Consider the following 14,284-nt stretch of genomic DNA (forward strand, 5'->3'; position numbering starts at 1 on the left):
GTAACTGTTCTATTGCTGTGATGAAATACTATGACCAAGCCATTTAGAAAGGAAGGTATTTGAGGGCTTGCTAACAGTTTCAGGGGGTTAGTCCACGCCATCATGGTGGGGAGCATGATGACAGGGAGGCATGGTACTGCAGCAGTAGCCAAGAGCAGCAGGCAGAGTGAGCTAAATTTGGCTTGGTATACTCCAATTACCTCCTCTAACAAGGCCGCACCTCCTAATCTTTCACAAACAGTTCTACCAACCGGGGACCAAGCATTCAAACCTATGAGCTTATAGGGGCCATTCTCATTCAGACCATCACAGGGAGTATATATGAGTATATAATCATACTCCAATTTGTAGCATTGGAGTGGCAGCTATTGATATTCAGAGGAGCAAGACTAGAAGCCAGAAGTTAGAGGTTATTCTAAAATGGTGGTAGCATGGGACAAATAACTGAAGACACTGAGAATTGACTGGGACACTGACTGAAACTGGGACCCCTGTTGTCCGTTTCCATTTTGAACTCAAAAGTCTGTTCTAAGTGCGGTAGCAAGGCTCTGTGCCCAGGCATGGACTCTCTGAAGACTGGAAATGTAGGGGTTTGTTTTGTTTTTATATTTTTGTGAGGTCAAGTGTTTTACTAGCACTTTCTCCAAAGGAAATGCCATTTAATCAATTTTTAAGATACAGCATTAATGACTAGCATGTTAAACATAGTATTTGAGGAGTAAAGAATGGCATATAGAAGTTATTCAGGCTAGTGTCAGCTTTTAGCCTACCCAGTGGGGCCTCTGGGTTGCAATTATTTGTCCTGGGGGCTTGGGGTTGGTGACTGTTGCCTCCAGCTGGACCCACCATGTCTCAGCACTGCCTCCTGCCCTTACAGACTAAGCAGCTTGTCTGTGGTCACCACCACACATACAGATCACCAGTAAGATCTTAGCTCTCTTATGTAAATCAGCCCCTTCGGATTTGACAGACTTCTCTTCAGCTTTGCATCTTTCCCTCCTGCCTCTCACCAAAGGCCACAGAGGACAAAGGCTAGGGCCAAGCAGGGTTGAGAAATGAGGGCAGACTGTGAGGAGCCTTCCGAAAGCATGGCTGCCAGACAGACCACTGTTGCCAGTGCCCAGGAGGGCATCCTTTTGGGGCAGTGCATCCTGCCCTGCTACTTCTCACATCAGCTGCCCAACATTCCAGTCTCTTCTTTGGCTGCTCAGATGACAGGTCATCTTTCATGTCTTGAACTAAGGAAGGCAAGGACTCACTTCAAGAAGGACAACAGTCTCTACCTATCCTCACCCAACACCAGCCTTCCAAAGGTAGCTGCTTAACTTTGTGGTCTCAGCTAGTACCCTTATGTTTGAAGACATGTCCATCTTTATCAACAGCCTTAGCTCACAGGTTCAGAGGTGGTATGACACATTCCTACAAGCCAAGCTAACTTTATTTCTGCTAGAGGCTCTGCTGGTGAGGTTGTGATTCTCAACCCTCTGCTACAGCAGCACCATGACTTCAGTCAAGGCTCAGTGATGCTGTAGTCATAGCAGAAGTTAAAGTTGGTAGGGGGTGGGGGTACTGGGGGAGCCTGCTCAGGAATGGGCACATTCTCCAGTTCCAGCAACCGCAACTTGGTCTCCATAGTAAGCAGCTGCTCCAGGTCTAGCCGAGTCTGCTCACTGCTCATGGTGCTGCCCAGCAGGGCACTCAGCCCATCTGTCCACAGGTTGAACTAGGGATGGACAGGGCCAATTCTGTGAGGGCCTGCCCATCTGGTTCACCCTGCCCATCTGCCCAATAGCCTGGCCCAGACACTTACATCCCGTTTGGAGGGAGCAATGAAATTGAGGTATGCTTCTTCGTCCCCATGGTCATAGCTGATGGAGAAAGCCAACTCATAGAGATCCTAGGAAAGTGGGCGAAAGGACACTGAGTAGGGAACAGGTAGCAGAGGGGTCTAGATTGGATGGAGCCTCTGACCCTACTGCATTCACCTTGTTCTGCTTCCCAGAGCCTTTCTCGCGCATGTGGGGGCAGTCCTTGCCCATCAGGAGTGCCCTGATGTCTGCCACAGGGACTGCAGAAAGAAGACCGGGCTGACCACTGTGGCAAGGCTGACCCGATATGGGGCATCTAGGGAGAGGAAGAACAGGTGTAGGAACCCTAGCTCTGCCCTCCTTACGCTGCTCGGGTAGGCTTTCTAGGGTGGGTGGGTTGGCGCCCTCTTCCACATCCCCATACTGAAGCACTTTGTGGTTGGGGGATAAACAGCAGAACCACAGCTTGTCTGCAGAAAAGCAAAGAGAGAAGTGATAGGAGGGGCTCTGACCCCAAACAACCCCCTCCCCACCCTTAGCCCATTCAGAGACCCTGGCGTCTCCGGCTGCTGATCTTGCGGAAGAGCATTCCCTCACAAAGTCGGAGCAAACGCTGCTGGCGGATTAGACCCATGAGCTCTGGCTTCAGCTTCTCCCTCAACTCCCTGGATGGAGAATGGAAATTATTAACCAGGGCTGACCTGGAGCATGGCCCACAGGGCACTGGGGAAGGTAGGGACTGAGACTGGAGAATCCTGCCAACTCACAGTATAGGAGGGGCCAGTGTACCCTCCTGGTGCATCCGCTCTGTCTGCCGCAGCTTCAACACTTCCCCATAGGTGAGGGCGTTTACTTTGGTTCGGAAGAGCTCCAGGGAGGTGGGCTTCAGAGCCAGGGTGCGAGCTAGTTGCTCCCGAACCACCTGCATTACCTAGGACCACCCAAACTCAGTGTAGGACCTGTGTTCAGGACTCCTTTTCAGAAGAGGCCCCTGGCCTTGCTGTTTCCACCCCACTCACCTTATCAAAATCCTCCTGTGTTGCCCGCATTTCCTTCCAGGTCTTGTTCAGCAGCTGGATAGCAACACAGAAGAGCTCATGGAAACTATGGTCTTGGCTGAAGAACATGGGTGAGAAGTCCTGGGCTGTCTCGGAGCCTGGAGTGGGGGGGCAGGAGGGGCTCAGGGAGAAAGTGTCTACAAGCCCCTGGCCCTCTCTGCCCTTCCGTCCCTGTCCCCAAACACGCTGGATCCAGCCCAACTCACAAGGCTCCCCAACATGGAGCAGCTCACATAGCAGCACTGTCAGCTGGATGCTGCTCCGGGCAAAAGGGCACTCATGCTTGTCCTCTCGGCTACTGTTCTCCAACACAAACTAAGGCCATGGGAATAGAAAATGGCAATGCGGGCTGGAGAGGTGGCTCAGCCGTTAAAGGCCAGGCTCATAATCACAAATAGAAGAAAATGGCAACGTGCTCTCCACAGAGACCCTGATGAAGCTGAGTGGCTGCCACCTCCACTCCCACCCGTTACTAACCCGGCTGTATGCACTAGGTGCTTGTCTGGAGAAGTAGAGCATGTTGTCCAGGGCCAGCAGGCCAGGGGGCACACGCTCCAGGTCCTGGGCTGGGTTGCTGTTCTAGAGATAAGAGTGCAGGCAGCTCAGGAAGGGCCACAGTTCTACAATAATCTAGCCAGGATGGATGTTTGGATGAGAACTCAGTTCGGGGTAACTCACAGAGAAGCCTAGCTTGCGGAACTCTCGGACACAGAGAGAACGCCGGCGGTCAGCACTCAGTCCTGTGCCCAAGGACTCCCCCTCTGGTTCAAAGGCCGCCTGACGCAGGGTCTGCAGTTGTTCCCGCTGTTCCTGAAGTCAGTGGAGAGGGGCATGTCAAGACGATAGTTTCAAAGCAAAAGTCTAGGCAGCCCTCCAGCCTTCATACTCCTGGCACCTGGCTGTAGGGGTCAAGTGGTGTCCGCATCCGTGGTTCCAGCAAGCCCAGTGTAAGAGCCTGCAGCACATACAAGTGATGAGCCATCTCGTCGCCCATGGGTGCTGCACTGTGGATGATGTTCTGGAAGACAGCCAGGCTTGAGCGAGACTCACTCACTGGGAAAGGGAGACTGAGGAGAAGTTCTCCCTGGCCTGGTCCATCCTACCTTGTAGATGAACTGGCGAAGATTCCTCTGCCATAGGTAGTCAAGCATGTGCTGTGATGGGTAAGAAGGGGGCTTAGATGATTTTGCTCTGAGCTGGAGCACCATTTGGTCACCTTGGACAGAACACTCACCTTGCGATCAGCTGGGCTGGCCCCTTGCAGCAAGGCCGTGAGCAATGCCATAGCCTTTGTTTGCAGCTGCTGGTTCATTCTATGGCAAGAGAAGAGCAGGTTTGACTCTACATGTGTAGTCCAGCACTGCTTCCCCATTCTAGTGCCCCCTAGAGGCTTACACCTGCAGGTGCACTAGCAGCCTGTCCAGTGGCACCTCGCTCTTCACCAGCTGGCCCAGGGCAGGGCTGCTCAAGGTCACACTCTCCAGCAGCCTGAGGGCCAGGGGCTGTACAGAAGCATCCATCAGGTTCATGTTCACATAAGATATCACCTGTAAGGGATAGAGAGCATCATTACCATTCACGAGGGCCAGATGCTGGCACTGCTCCCACTGCCCCTGCAAAAGGACACACACCTTCCTGACAAAGGGGATGCTGAGTGTCTCCCAGGACACCACACCGTGTTCCATGAGCTCCAAGAAAGCCCTCAGACCAAGGGCCAGCATCTCCCCTAGGCTACAGAGAACATCCGTGGATGAGCAGGATCAGAGATTCCCAAGCCCTACCATGTCCCCCAGCCCACCTGGGCCCTGTGCTCACTCATCCCCATTTTCAATGATGGTGCTTAGTCTCTGAAGCCCATCACGGCTGATGACCTCCTGGGCAAAGGTCATATCTGAGGCCAGCTGGACCAGGCTTTTCAGGGCTTCACAGCACCCTTCACGACTTGTACTCTGCAGCCTACCCAGCAACTGTTGGGCCTCCAGGTCCTGTCAGGAGCAGTAGAGGAGAGATGAAGTGGTTAGACAAGAATATTAACCCAAGAACTGGAACCGTGATTGCCTGGGTGTCCACCAGGTGGGGCACTAAGGAGCCGGGGCCTCCAGACCAGCAACAGAGGGGTAGGAAAGGAGAGGAGAGGGCTCAAAGGGGCATTACTGGGGCAGTGCTGAGGCACAGGATGCTTCCATTCTTGATCTCCATGCGGTTCTGGAGGAAACAGCAAAAAGGAGCAAAGTTAAAGAGGGCTCTGGGAAATGGTCAACTAGTTCATCAATTTGGGGATGGGGGATGGTCAGTAAAGAGCTCAGATTCAGAGCAGGAAGAATGAATATGTGAAATCAAAACCAGGTGGGTTAAAGGGATGCAGAGGAATGTGGGGCTGGGAGGGAACTCACATTCTCTGTGATGTATCTCTTGTGTCCATCAGCAAACTGTAGGGCATAGTGCTCCGAGTGAGTCAGGTTCCACCTGTAGGGCCGGAAGCTTAGCCAGGGACGTCCAGGGGCGCCTCTCCCACCTGCCCCTCCCCCACGTTTGCCCAAGCCTGCGGCACTTACGCGTCACACACCTCCTTCAGCACAGTGGCCAGGGGCTTCGCCTGAAAGTGGAGTTGTCACTCAAGGCGCTAGGGTAAGGAGTTGGGGCGAGGGACTTCTGGGAGGGGTGGGCTGGGCTGGCCCGAGGGAAAAGGAACAACCCAGAAGTGGGAGGCGGAGTTCGGACAGTCCCATTGACCTGGTCCAGCTGAATAAGCTGTGGGATGGCGTCAGACATCTGAACGGCAATCTTCACCACGTTCCGAGGGGGCGCCATAGTCCAGCCGCTGTGGCCGCCAGCACTTTGCACTAAAGTGCCACCTCCTGCCGAGGGTGCACCTGGTCTCGGGGCTATGAGGGCCTCCTTCTGTCTAAAGCCAGGCTTCCGTGGCCTGCACGCACAGCTCAGGCTCCTGATCTGGCTCCGAGGCCTTCCCAAAGGAGCCTCTGTTAGTTCCGGGTTAATCTCAGGGGTAGGAGGGTAGGACCCGGCCTGCCCTGACCTGCTCCGCCCCGCTGAGGCCTGGCCCCGCCCCACGCCAAGGTGCAGCAGGTGGAGACTGGGAAGGCAGGCTTCCTCCACAGCGGCCACACCTCCCATTCCAGTAAGGTGACCCACCCAGTCCCAGCAACAGTCCAGTAATTCCAGGGGCCCCAAAGAACCAGATCAGAGATAGCCTTAGGCACGTCTTTATTCACTTGAATGCTGTACAAATATTACAATTTCCTTTTGCTGAAAAAAGTATAAAAATAATCTTTATATAGGAATCCATTCGTTATTGTAAATCTTTCTAAATCTCTGCAAATGGCTCTAAAATGAGGGTAAGTGAATAAATGGAAGTGAAGAGATTAAGGGGTATCAAGAGGTTGGGCCACTCTGCAGGTACCAACCCACCCATATTCCTAACTAGACATATCAATTCCTTCTAATTAACCCCCTCCACCATGGCTATCCTAGAATTCCTAGGATTGAGGGCATAGCAGAAAGGGGGCACATGAGAGGTCTAGAGGCTACAGAGTGAGCAGGCAGGAAAGGAAGAGTGACAGCTGGCAACCACCCAGCTCCACCTCCTTTTCCAAACCTCCTCAGAAGAGTGGCTGGTAGAAACGGCAGATGTGCCCCTGGGTGGCAGCTGAGCCTGGCTGGGGAAGGCTCCGGAAAATAAAAGGCAAACACCTGGCTCCGTGTAGAGAGGACCAAGCTCTCTCCCTGCTCTGCTAGCACAGTTACAGTGCAAAACAGGGTAGCATGGCCAGAACTGAGCAACTGGGGAAGGCTGAGTAAGTCCAGAGTCGGCTCTCAAGCTGGGGGTGGGAGACAGTCTGGGTTGCAGCTGCACAGGACGTGTCCTGTTAGTCAGAGGTTGAGAACAGGAACATCAAAAAGATCACAGACACCTTCACTCTCGTCCAGGTTGTAGATGTAATCGTGGTCTCCAGGAGGTGGAGAAAGTCGGAGGAGGGGGGCAAACACTGCAGAGAACATTAGGCTGAGGTCTTAGGCCAAGAACCCTAGCAGTCACCCCACCCCTTGCTCAAAGCCTCCCCTATCTTGCTGGGCTACCCACCTTCTGAAGACATCAGTTCTTCCAGCAGCTCAGAGCTCATACACTCTGGGAATGAACACAATTCATTTAGATTCTGGCTCTTCCCATTCCACCCACCAAAGCCCAGGAATGAGACCCACATGTGTGCCCGTTAGGAGCTTCTCCCTTTTTCTGGGATACCCAGCACATATCCTTAGAAGGGAATTCAAAACCATGTTCCCTACAGCCATTCCAAAGGAGAAACACAGCCTACCTCGTGTTGGGTCGAAGATTTCTGACAGCTCTTTAGGGAGATCCAAAACTGAAAGAAAAGAAAGGCAAGCTCAGTGGTTCAGCTGGGTCCCACAACAGTCCAACTTTCTTCAAGTCACATATCGTTAGGCCCCAGGGCTCTACATTTCCACAGGTGTCTTATCTACTGATCTAAATTCTTCAGTGCTGAGCCAAGGCCGTCAAAGGCCCAGTGCAGCCACGCTACATAAGATGCCCCCTCTGCTCCACTTCTTACTGGGTACCCACCCTGGGCCAGGACATGTAGCAGAGTTTTTTTGGGGTTTTTTTTTTTTCCCCCAAGATAGGGTTTCTCTGTGTAATAGCCCTGGCTATCCTGAACTCACTTTGTAGATCGGGCTAGCCTCGAACTCACAGAGATCTCTCTACTTCTGCCTCCCAAGTGCTGAGTGAAAGAAAACATTGTGACAGAGGATAATGTTATAGTGTGATGAACCTACTACAAACCTCTGATCAGAAGGACACACATGGGAAACAAAAGAAACCCCGAACAGACCATGGTGTTATATGCAGGGTTCAGAAGTTCAGGTACAGGGCTGGAGCTACGGCTCAGTGTTAAGCGTTTCCTGCTCTTCCATAGGACCTGGGCTTGGTTACCAACACCCATACCAAGCAGCTCACAGCCACTCCTAATTCTAGCTGAATTAGGATCCAAAGCCCCTTCTGGCCTCTGAGGGCACTCACTCACTCACTCACTCACTCTCTCACAGCAATTTTTAAAAGTTTCAGGATGGGGGCGGGGCAGGTGAGATAGCTTAGCAGGTAAAAGTGCTTGTCTTGAAACCTGACATTCTAAGTACAATCAATCCCTGGAGCCCACATTAAGCTGAAAGAACCAACTTCATGGAAGACTACATATTCACAATCTCTCCATCCCCCAGTACTTTTTATTGCTGTTGCCTGAACACATGTCCTCACATGTTTGGAAAGCACTCTACTACCAAGCTGTCTCCCCAGCCATATTTACAAACTAAGAAATACCAGTGAGGATTACATTGCAGAAAGATTATTCCATTGGTGAGAATAAAGAAAAGGATGGTTTAATGGGTTTAATATACAATAGACCCTGCGTGGTAGAATACCAATTTACCAGGCAAGATGTGCTACTGGGGCAATAATGGCATAACTGTTATGGTGACAACCAACTCCCTTTTGCTTTGATTTAAGGCTAGCTTCATGTTTGAGACTGTAAACCTTGTCAAAAGTCCATGGCTAGGGAGATCCTAGAGCCTAGGGGGTAAGTTATCGCTGTTGCTTTGCTAAATGGGCATAAAAAACGACTTCCTAATTTTTATGTCAATATATTGATCAGAGAAAATGGGCAGCAGGAGTCAATGCAGAAACTCATAGTTGATCAAAGTGCTGAGATTAGGTTGAGTGCTCAGCCCAAGGTTCAGGGAACAGTGATGAAGAGGGTATGGAAAGAATGTACAAGCCCTAGGATAGGGAAGAATGTTATGAAATGCTGTCTTTTGGATTTAACTCGGCCATTGTACTCATGAATTCACAAGCTATGGCTACCTAAACAAAATCAAGCTGGCCAAGTAGCTGGGAAAGGGGGAGTAAATTTTTTTTTTTTTTAAATCTGTGCATACATGTAGGACTAATTAGAATGAATGGGTTATAAAAAGAATGTGGAAATGGAAAAGAAAGTACTAGAAGGACAAAGGGGGGATCATTTTGTAAATGATCAAAACATAATGTATAGAGCTGGGTGTGCTGGTACATATCTTTAGTCCTAGCACTCAGGAAGCAGAGGCAGCCTGGTCTACATAATGAATCCCAGGACAGCCAAGGCTAACCAAAGAAATCCTGTCTCAAAAAACCAAAACAAAAATCACACTGTATACATGCAGAAAATTACAGACAGACAGAGATAGATAGATAGATAGATAGATAGATAGATAGATAGACAGACAGACAGACAGACAGGCAGGCAGACAGACAGATAGATAGAATGAATGTTCTAAAGGAAAGGATGGCTATAAATCTAGAATTAAGATGGCTTGAAGTTATCTGTAGTGCTGAGGCTGTAAGAGGGATAAGAAGAGATGCTACACCGGCTTTACTTAGCCAATGTAAGGTATGCAGCAGAGGGATTAAGAACAGAGGTAATACAGGTGTCTCAAGCCTGGTGACTAGAGCTAGTGATAAGAGTCCACACAGAACTCGAATAGCAAATTGGGTGGATAAGTTTAGTTGATGACACGCAGTAATGAGTTATCCACCAGAGATGCAGAAGATGAATGGTAGACACAGAGGAGACTGGGTAAAAGATCGAAACTATGTAGAGGCTGAAACCCATCATGAGCTCCTTAGAACTGAGGCCCTCCCCAGGTGTAAAATGGGAAATGCCAATATTTAAGGAAATGCCAGGAGAAGCCAGTGAAGTAGAAAAGCCAAGAACTGACAGTGAAGACAAAGGAAGAAAGAGCTACAGCAGAGACCAAGAAAGCACTAGATCCATACCCTTTAACAACCTGCTGGGCTAGGCACTACACCAAGAACAGCATAGCTGGAGCACTGGGATGGGTGGGCAATTACGAGACAGACACAAGTAGAAATGGATTATTTTTAAAGCATCCAGACATAGAAAGGAAAAAAGAATGCTGAGATGAGTACAAAGAGTAGCAATTAGTGAGATCAGTGATGTTCCAAGTGTTAGCAGGCAGGGAATGAAGTTCCAGGAAGGGGCTAGCAAGAAGAAACTTCTAGCTCCAGCTGTGTGTTTGATATAACACTGGGCTGAGGCTAGACTCTCCCTGCTGCCCCCAACCCCTCAGTAAGTACTCACCACCTGTGGGGTCTGCCTTGATGGGCTCAAAGGAGGTAGAAGGGTTAGCTCCAGATGAACTGCTACTACTGCTACTGCTGCTGCTGCTGCTGCTGCTGTCCAGTAGGGCAGAGGACTGCAGAGGTCGAGTGTCCAGTGCTGTCAGGCCCAGTGGGAATGAGCTGAGTTCACCACTGTCCTTGTTTTCAGTTCCAGGGCTACCACTCACTGCAAACACATCCCCAACCCCAATCACATGGAATCAAGAAATGGATCCCAGAATTTGGCTAGGCTGGATCCTATGGCCAAGATGGCCACAGTGTTGGTACCCAAACCCAAGGAGACTCAGCCACCACTAGTTACCAAAAAAGCAATCTAGAAAAGATCACTAAAGACAGAGGACAAGTCCTGGAGGAGGGAGCTCTAGGGTTACTAGGATCCATTAGATACGGTTCAATTTGGGATAAGTAAATGAAAGTAGTAACAAAAAAATTACTGTGACCCAAGGAAAGCTAGGCGGGGACCCCAGAAACCTCTTCTTAGTATAGTTCTCTATAACACAGACACCTTCTTGTGCTTACAGACACCTTTCCACAGCATCTCACCTGCAACTTCAGCTGTCTGGCCTGCTACCTCTGAGGCTTCAGTGCTGCCAAGGACAGGAGTAGGGGTAGTTAGCTGGGGACTGCTTGGACGAGAGGTTTCTTGGGGCTGAGCTAAGGCAGGCTTGGGCAGAGGTGGAGGTGTAGAAACAGCAGGTGGACTCTGGAGCAGATCATCAGGGGGAGGTACAGGCACAGCCACAGGTGGTGAACTCCAGGCCTCCTTGTTCACTAGCAGCACCTCGATGGGGCCACTCATGCTCTTTAAGTGAATCTGGTACTTCTTCTGACCATTCAGACCCTGGAGGTAGGTGGCATAAGATGGGGAACAAATAGAACTGCAAGCAGGCATAGATCCTGCCTGACCCTGGGTTAGAGCCAGACTGCCCTCCCACTCCTCATCTGCCATCCACTGAGATAACTCCAAACTCCAGGCCTCCCTCCCCTACTTGCCCCACCCAAAACTTATCAAGCTTCACAGCCAGTATCCACCCTCAGTTGACACCGCCTTCTAGGGATGAGCACCTACCTCTGGGATGGGCACCTCTAGGCTGGTGCCCGATGGGGCCCGGATGGCAAGGAGGGTGTCTCCTAGAATGTTAAGGAGAATAGGTCAGGGACCAGGAGCTCAATCTGAGCTAGTAAAGTGTCTGTTCACTGGAGCAAGAGAAGAGACCAGAGTCTCTAAGAGACTGAATATTAAGTCTCTACCATCCCAGAGCACTGGGTAGAGCTACAATTCTCTCCCCAAAACCTCATGGTCAGTAACCAGATAATCCAGCTCCAAACATACTTTTTCTTTTTCTTTCCTTTCTTTCTTTCCTTTCTTTCTTTCTTTCTTTCTTTCTTTCTCTCTTTCTCTCTCTCTTTCTTTCTTTCTTTCTTTCTTTCTTTCTTTCTTTCTTTCTTTCTTTCTTCTTTTCTTCTTTTTGAGACAGGGCATTTTAATGCAGTCTTGCCTGACCTGGAACTTGCAGTGTAGACCAGGCTAATCTCAAACTCAAAGATCTGCTCTCCTATTTTCTAAGTGTTGGGATTAAACATACAATCACATTCTGGAGTAAAGTCATTGGCTACAGGTACCACTTCATTGCTCAAATGATGCTGATGCTTAGAAACGGAAGTTCTAACCAAGTTTTTCCAAAATACAAGATGGAATATAAGACAAAGGAAGGGGTCCTATATACACAATGCAATGAAACTGATTACAAATTAGAAATGCTCACCACGGACTCCTGCATACGAGTATGTAAGAGTGTGCACACAAATATACATATGCATGTTCTTTTTCCCCCTCTGTGCCACTATCATGCCCAAGAACAAAACCCAGAGAACATAGCTGATGAGGGCAAATGCAGGGGACACACTGGGGACTCTTGTACTCTCTCAGTATCATTTTTCTCTACAGAGTCCCTGCGACTTTCAAGGTAAAACTTACCGTTTTCTCTTTTAAGTAGGCATCAGGTACCCTCTAAAGAGATGGCACTTCTCCTTGGGCATTGAACCTGATGCTCAGGGCTCTGTGGCTTAGCTCAGTCCCACCCTCCTTTCCCCCTACCCAAGCTCTGCTCACCAGCAAAGCATCTGCAGATGTCTTCATGAGTCACGTAGGCCAAGGTGTGGGGGTTAAGGAGAACAGCTGATGCCTTTCTTATTGTGCCAGATGGCAGATCACAGAAGAGAGCCCATGTTTTAGCAATTTCTGACACACAAGCTCTCAGAGGAAGTTCTGGAACCTGGGATCCAAGTGGGTAAGGATCATGGGCTAAGATTTAGAAGAGAAGGGAGCCTTGTGTCTGAATCTGACCAGGGGTGGCAGGATAATTCTTTCAAGAGGGACAGAGCCCAGAGCTCCACAAAGAAAACCAGCTGAGGGCCCCTTGCCCCCACTCCCCGGGGCAGGGACTGCCAGAGGATATCAGCTGTTCTGGACGTCCTCTGTGACATTCCGGATGCTCTGCTGCACCCACACCTTATGCTGGTCAAGTTCTTGCTCCCGCTGCTGCAGCTCCTCGATCTCTGCCTTGAGCTCTATCAGCTTGTCGGCAATCTCCCGGGTATTGCAACCTGGCCCGACACCCCTGAACCACAGGAAGGAGAGACTGAGAGGAGCTTCTAAGAACCTCGGGTCCCAAACCTCCGCTCTCTCCTACAACCATCACCCCACACCCCCTGACACTCCTGCCCTCCCAAACATCCCAACTCACTTCCACTGGATGCTGTTCTTGGATTTTTTCTCGATCAGACCAATACCTTCCAATACGTTAGTGATGTCGTAAATCCGCCGTTTCTGGCGCACAGCTAGAGTGTCGGCTGCCTGGCAGGTAGAAGAGAATGGAGAACGCTAGCCCCACTTTTAAGTGTGCACCCTGATACTCTTAATCTGGACTAGGGGTACTCTTGTGTCCCACCCCTGGAGTTCCTTCCAATCACGCCAGCAGTGTGTTGGGAAGAGTCCTGGCTTAGTTGTGTTCTGATGCTCTGATGCTCGTTTCCCGGCGCTGGCCACGAAGGGCCACGAGGGCAAGCACCTGCAGCCCCATCCAGACAGAGCTGAGGCGCAATGCCTTGAGTGAATGAAAACAACCTCCCGCCTCACTCGTGTGAGAAAGCACACTGATGGCGGCCGGCAGTCGGAGGACTCGGCGGGGCCGCCCCGGTGGTTCCCGCTACTGGTCCAGGCCTGGTCCACCGTCTCCCCTATCGCCCCTGAACCCGAGCCGCACCAGCTTGAGGTCAAGAACGCCGTCCTTGGCTTCCTGCAGAAGCGACACGAACTTGGTGGTGAGAAGTCCCAGACTCTTCTCGTGTCGGCTTGGAGTACCCGGGGGCGGCGGCGCCTGTGGCCCGGCCTCCGCCATCGCGCCCGCCCGCCCGCCGCCTCCCCTGAGCCAGGCCAGGCCAGGCCGGCGGCGGCGCCACTTCCGCTTCCGTTCCTAGTCGCCGGGCCACCGGGGCTATCACGGCTGCTTCCGCTTCCGATTCGCGCCCTCCCAGGGTATATGGGGCAATTCCTGTCCGCAGATTCGGACGTAAAACTTTGGGGACCATCAGCAAATGTGCCAGAAAACGAAAAAAAAAAAAAAAAAAAAAGAAAAAAAAAGAAAAAGAAAAAGAAAGAAAACGAAAGCAACTGCTTAGAACAGCTGGGAGACTTGAACACATTTTATAGCAAGAAATGGAGGAGGAGATAATGCAGCCAGTCCTGATGAGACCCGATAGACTGGGGAGGGGCATGCGTGGAGAAGGGGGAGGGACGGTGGGATTGGGAGGGGAGGAGAGAGGTGGCTGCGGAAGGATACAAAGTGAATAAAGAGTAATTAATAAAAATTGAAATAAAAATATTAAAAAAAAGAAAAAAGTGGAGGAGGGCAGTGAGCAGTCCTCGCAGCTGAGAAGAGAGAACCACCAGAATATTCCTTGATAACTTGCTTCCAAACTACTAACTGCCCAACACCCCATCTAGGGAAGGGAATTCATACTGTCTAATAAACAGCCTATTAGCTTAAAACTGATCCCAAAGACTTCCCTGCTGTTTTGAGATTATTCCTGCTATTCCTGTTCTTTACTTCCTGCCAAACCAGAGAAAACTATAGCTAGCTTGCCCACTTTACTCCATCTCTACTCCTTATTTAGTTCCAGTATCATTTTTCTTCGGTCTCCATACAGCT

At 50.5% G+C, this 14,284-nt stretch overlaps 2 protein-coding genes across 4 annotated transcripts; both read right to left on the reverse strand.

Annotated features, from left to right (window-relative positions):
- Positions 1 to 1,420: 1,420 nt before the first annotated feature.
- Elmo3 (engulfment and cell motility 3) lies at positions 1,421 to 6,075 on the reverse strand. 2 transcript variants are annotated; one of them, XM_021631751.2, is made up of 20 exons: positions 5,600 to 6,075; positions 5,422 to 5,462; positions 5,260 to 5,332; positions 5,021 to 5,071; positions 4,682 to 4,851; positions 4,498 to 4,597; positions 4,262 to 4,413; positions 4,101 to 4,179; positions 3,970 to 4,020; positions 3,762 to 3,884; positions 3,545 to 3,676; positions 3,344 to 3,445; positions 3,073 to 3,181; positions 2,828 to 2,964; positions 2,576 to 2,739; positions 2,361 to 2,473; positions 2,174 to 2,278; positions 1,986 to 2,068; positions 1,811 to 1,897; positions 1,421 to 1,723 (listed from the first exon to the last, which is right to left on the reverse strand). In XM_021631751.2, the coding sequence occupies exons 1-20, from the start codon at positions 5,999 to 6,001 to the stop codon at positions 1,511 to 1,513; spliced, it is 2,487 nt and encodes an 828-aa protein (XP_021487426.1). In that variant the 5' UTR covers positions 6,002 to 6,075; the 3' UTR covers positions 1,421 to 1,510. The 2 variants fall into 2 exon arrangements, with proteins under 2 accessions (XP_021487426.1, XP_060248070.1); XM_060392087.1 differs by having other exon boundaries at positions 4,262 to 4,597.
- On the reverse strand, positions 6,075 to 13,536 carry E2f4 (E2F transcription factor 4). Of its 2 annotated transcripts, none has more exons than XM_021631892.2 (10): positions 13,340 to 13,536; positions 12,821 to 12,930; positions 12,533 to 12,694; positions 12,187 to 12,230; positions 11,143 to 11,204; positions 10,617 to 10,914; positions 10,033 to 10,170; positions 7,201 to 7,248; positions 6,969 to 7,013; positions 6,075 to 6,873 (listed from the first exon to the last, which is right to left on the reverse strand). In XM_021631892.2, the coding sequence occupies exons 1-10, from the start codon at positions 13,472 to 13,474 to the stop codon at positions 6,758 to 6,760; spliced, it is 1,158 nt and encodes a 385-aa protein (XP_021487567.1). In that variant the 5' UTR covers positions 13,475 to 13,536; the 3' UTR covers positions 6,075 to 6,757. The 2 variants fall into 2 exon arrangements, with proteins under 2 accessions (XP_021487567.1, XP_021487557.1); XM_021631882.2 differs by having other exon boundaries at positions 10,033 to 10,239; positions 13,340 to 13,535.
- Positions 13,537 to 14,284: the final 748 nt, after the last annotated feature.

This window comes from Meriones unguiculatus, chromosome 10 (assembly GCF_030254825.1).
Source record: "Meriones unguiculatus strain TT.TT164.6M chromosome 10, Bangor_MerUng_6.1, whole genome shotgun sequence".
Taxonomy (NCBI): domain Eukaryota; kingdom Metazoa; phylum Chordata; class Mammalia; order Rodentia; family Muridae; genus Meriones; species Meriones unguiculatus.

What these genes read in the sequence shown, in the direction of transcription:
- Elmo3 (XM_060392087.1), bottom strand. Translation starts at nt 6,001, where the DNA reads ATGGGAGGTGTGGCCGCTGTGGAGGAAGCCTGCCTTCCCAGTCTCCAC. An exon ending in AGCTTATTCAGCTGGACCAG is followed by an intron (nt 5,463 to 5,599) that starts GTCAATGGGACT and finishes CTCCACTTTCAG; the next exon opens with GCGAAGCCCCTGGCCACTGT. An exon ending in CTGAAGGAGGTGTGTGACGC is followed by an intron (nt 5,333 to 5,421) that starts GTAAGTGCCGCA and finishes CCGGCCCTACAG; the next exon opens with GTGGAACCTGACTCACTCGG.
- E2f4 (XM_021631882.2), bottom strand. Translation starts at nt 13,474, where the DNA reads ATGGCGGAGGCCGGGCCACAGGCGCCGCCGCCCCCGGGTACTCCAAGC. An exon ending in GCGTTCTTGACCTCAAGCTG is followed by an intron (nt 12,931 to 13,339) that starts GTGCGGCTCGGG and finishes TCTACCTGCCAG; the next exon opens with GCAGCCGACACTCTAGCTGT. An exon ending in GAGGACGTCCAGAACAGCTG is followed by an intron (nt 12,231 to 12,532) that starts ATATCCTCTGGC and finishes TAACCCCCACAC; the next exon opens with CTTGGCCTACGTGACTCATG.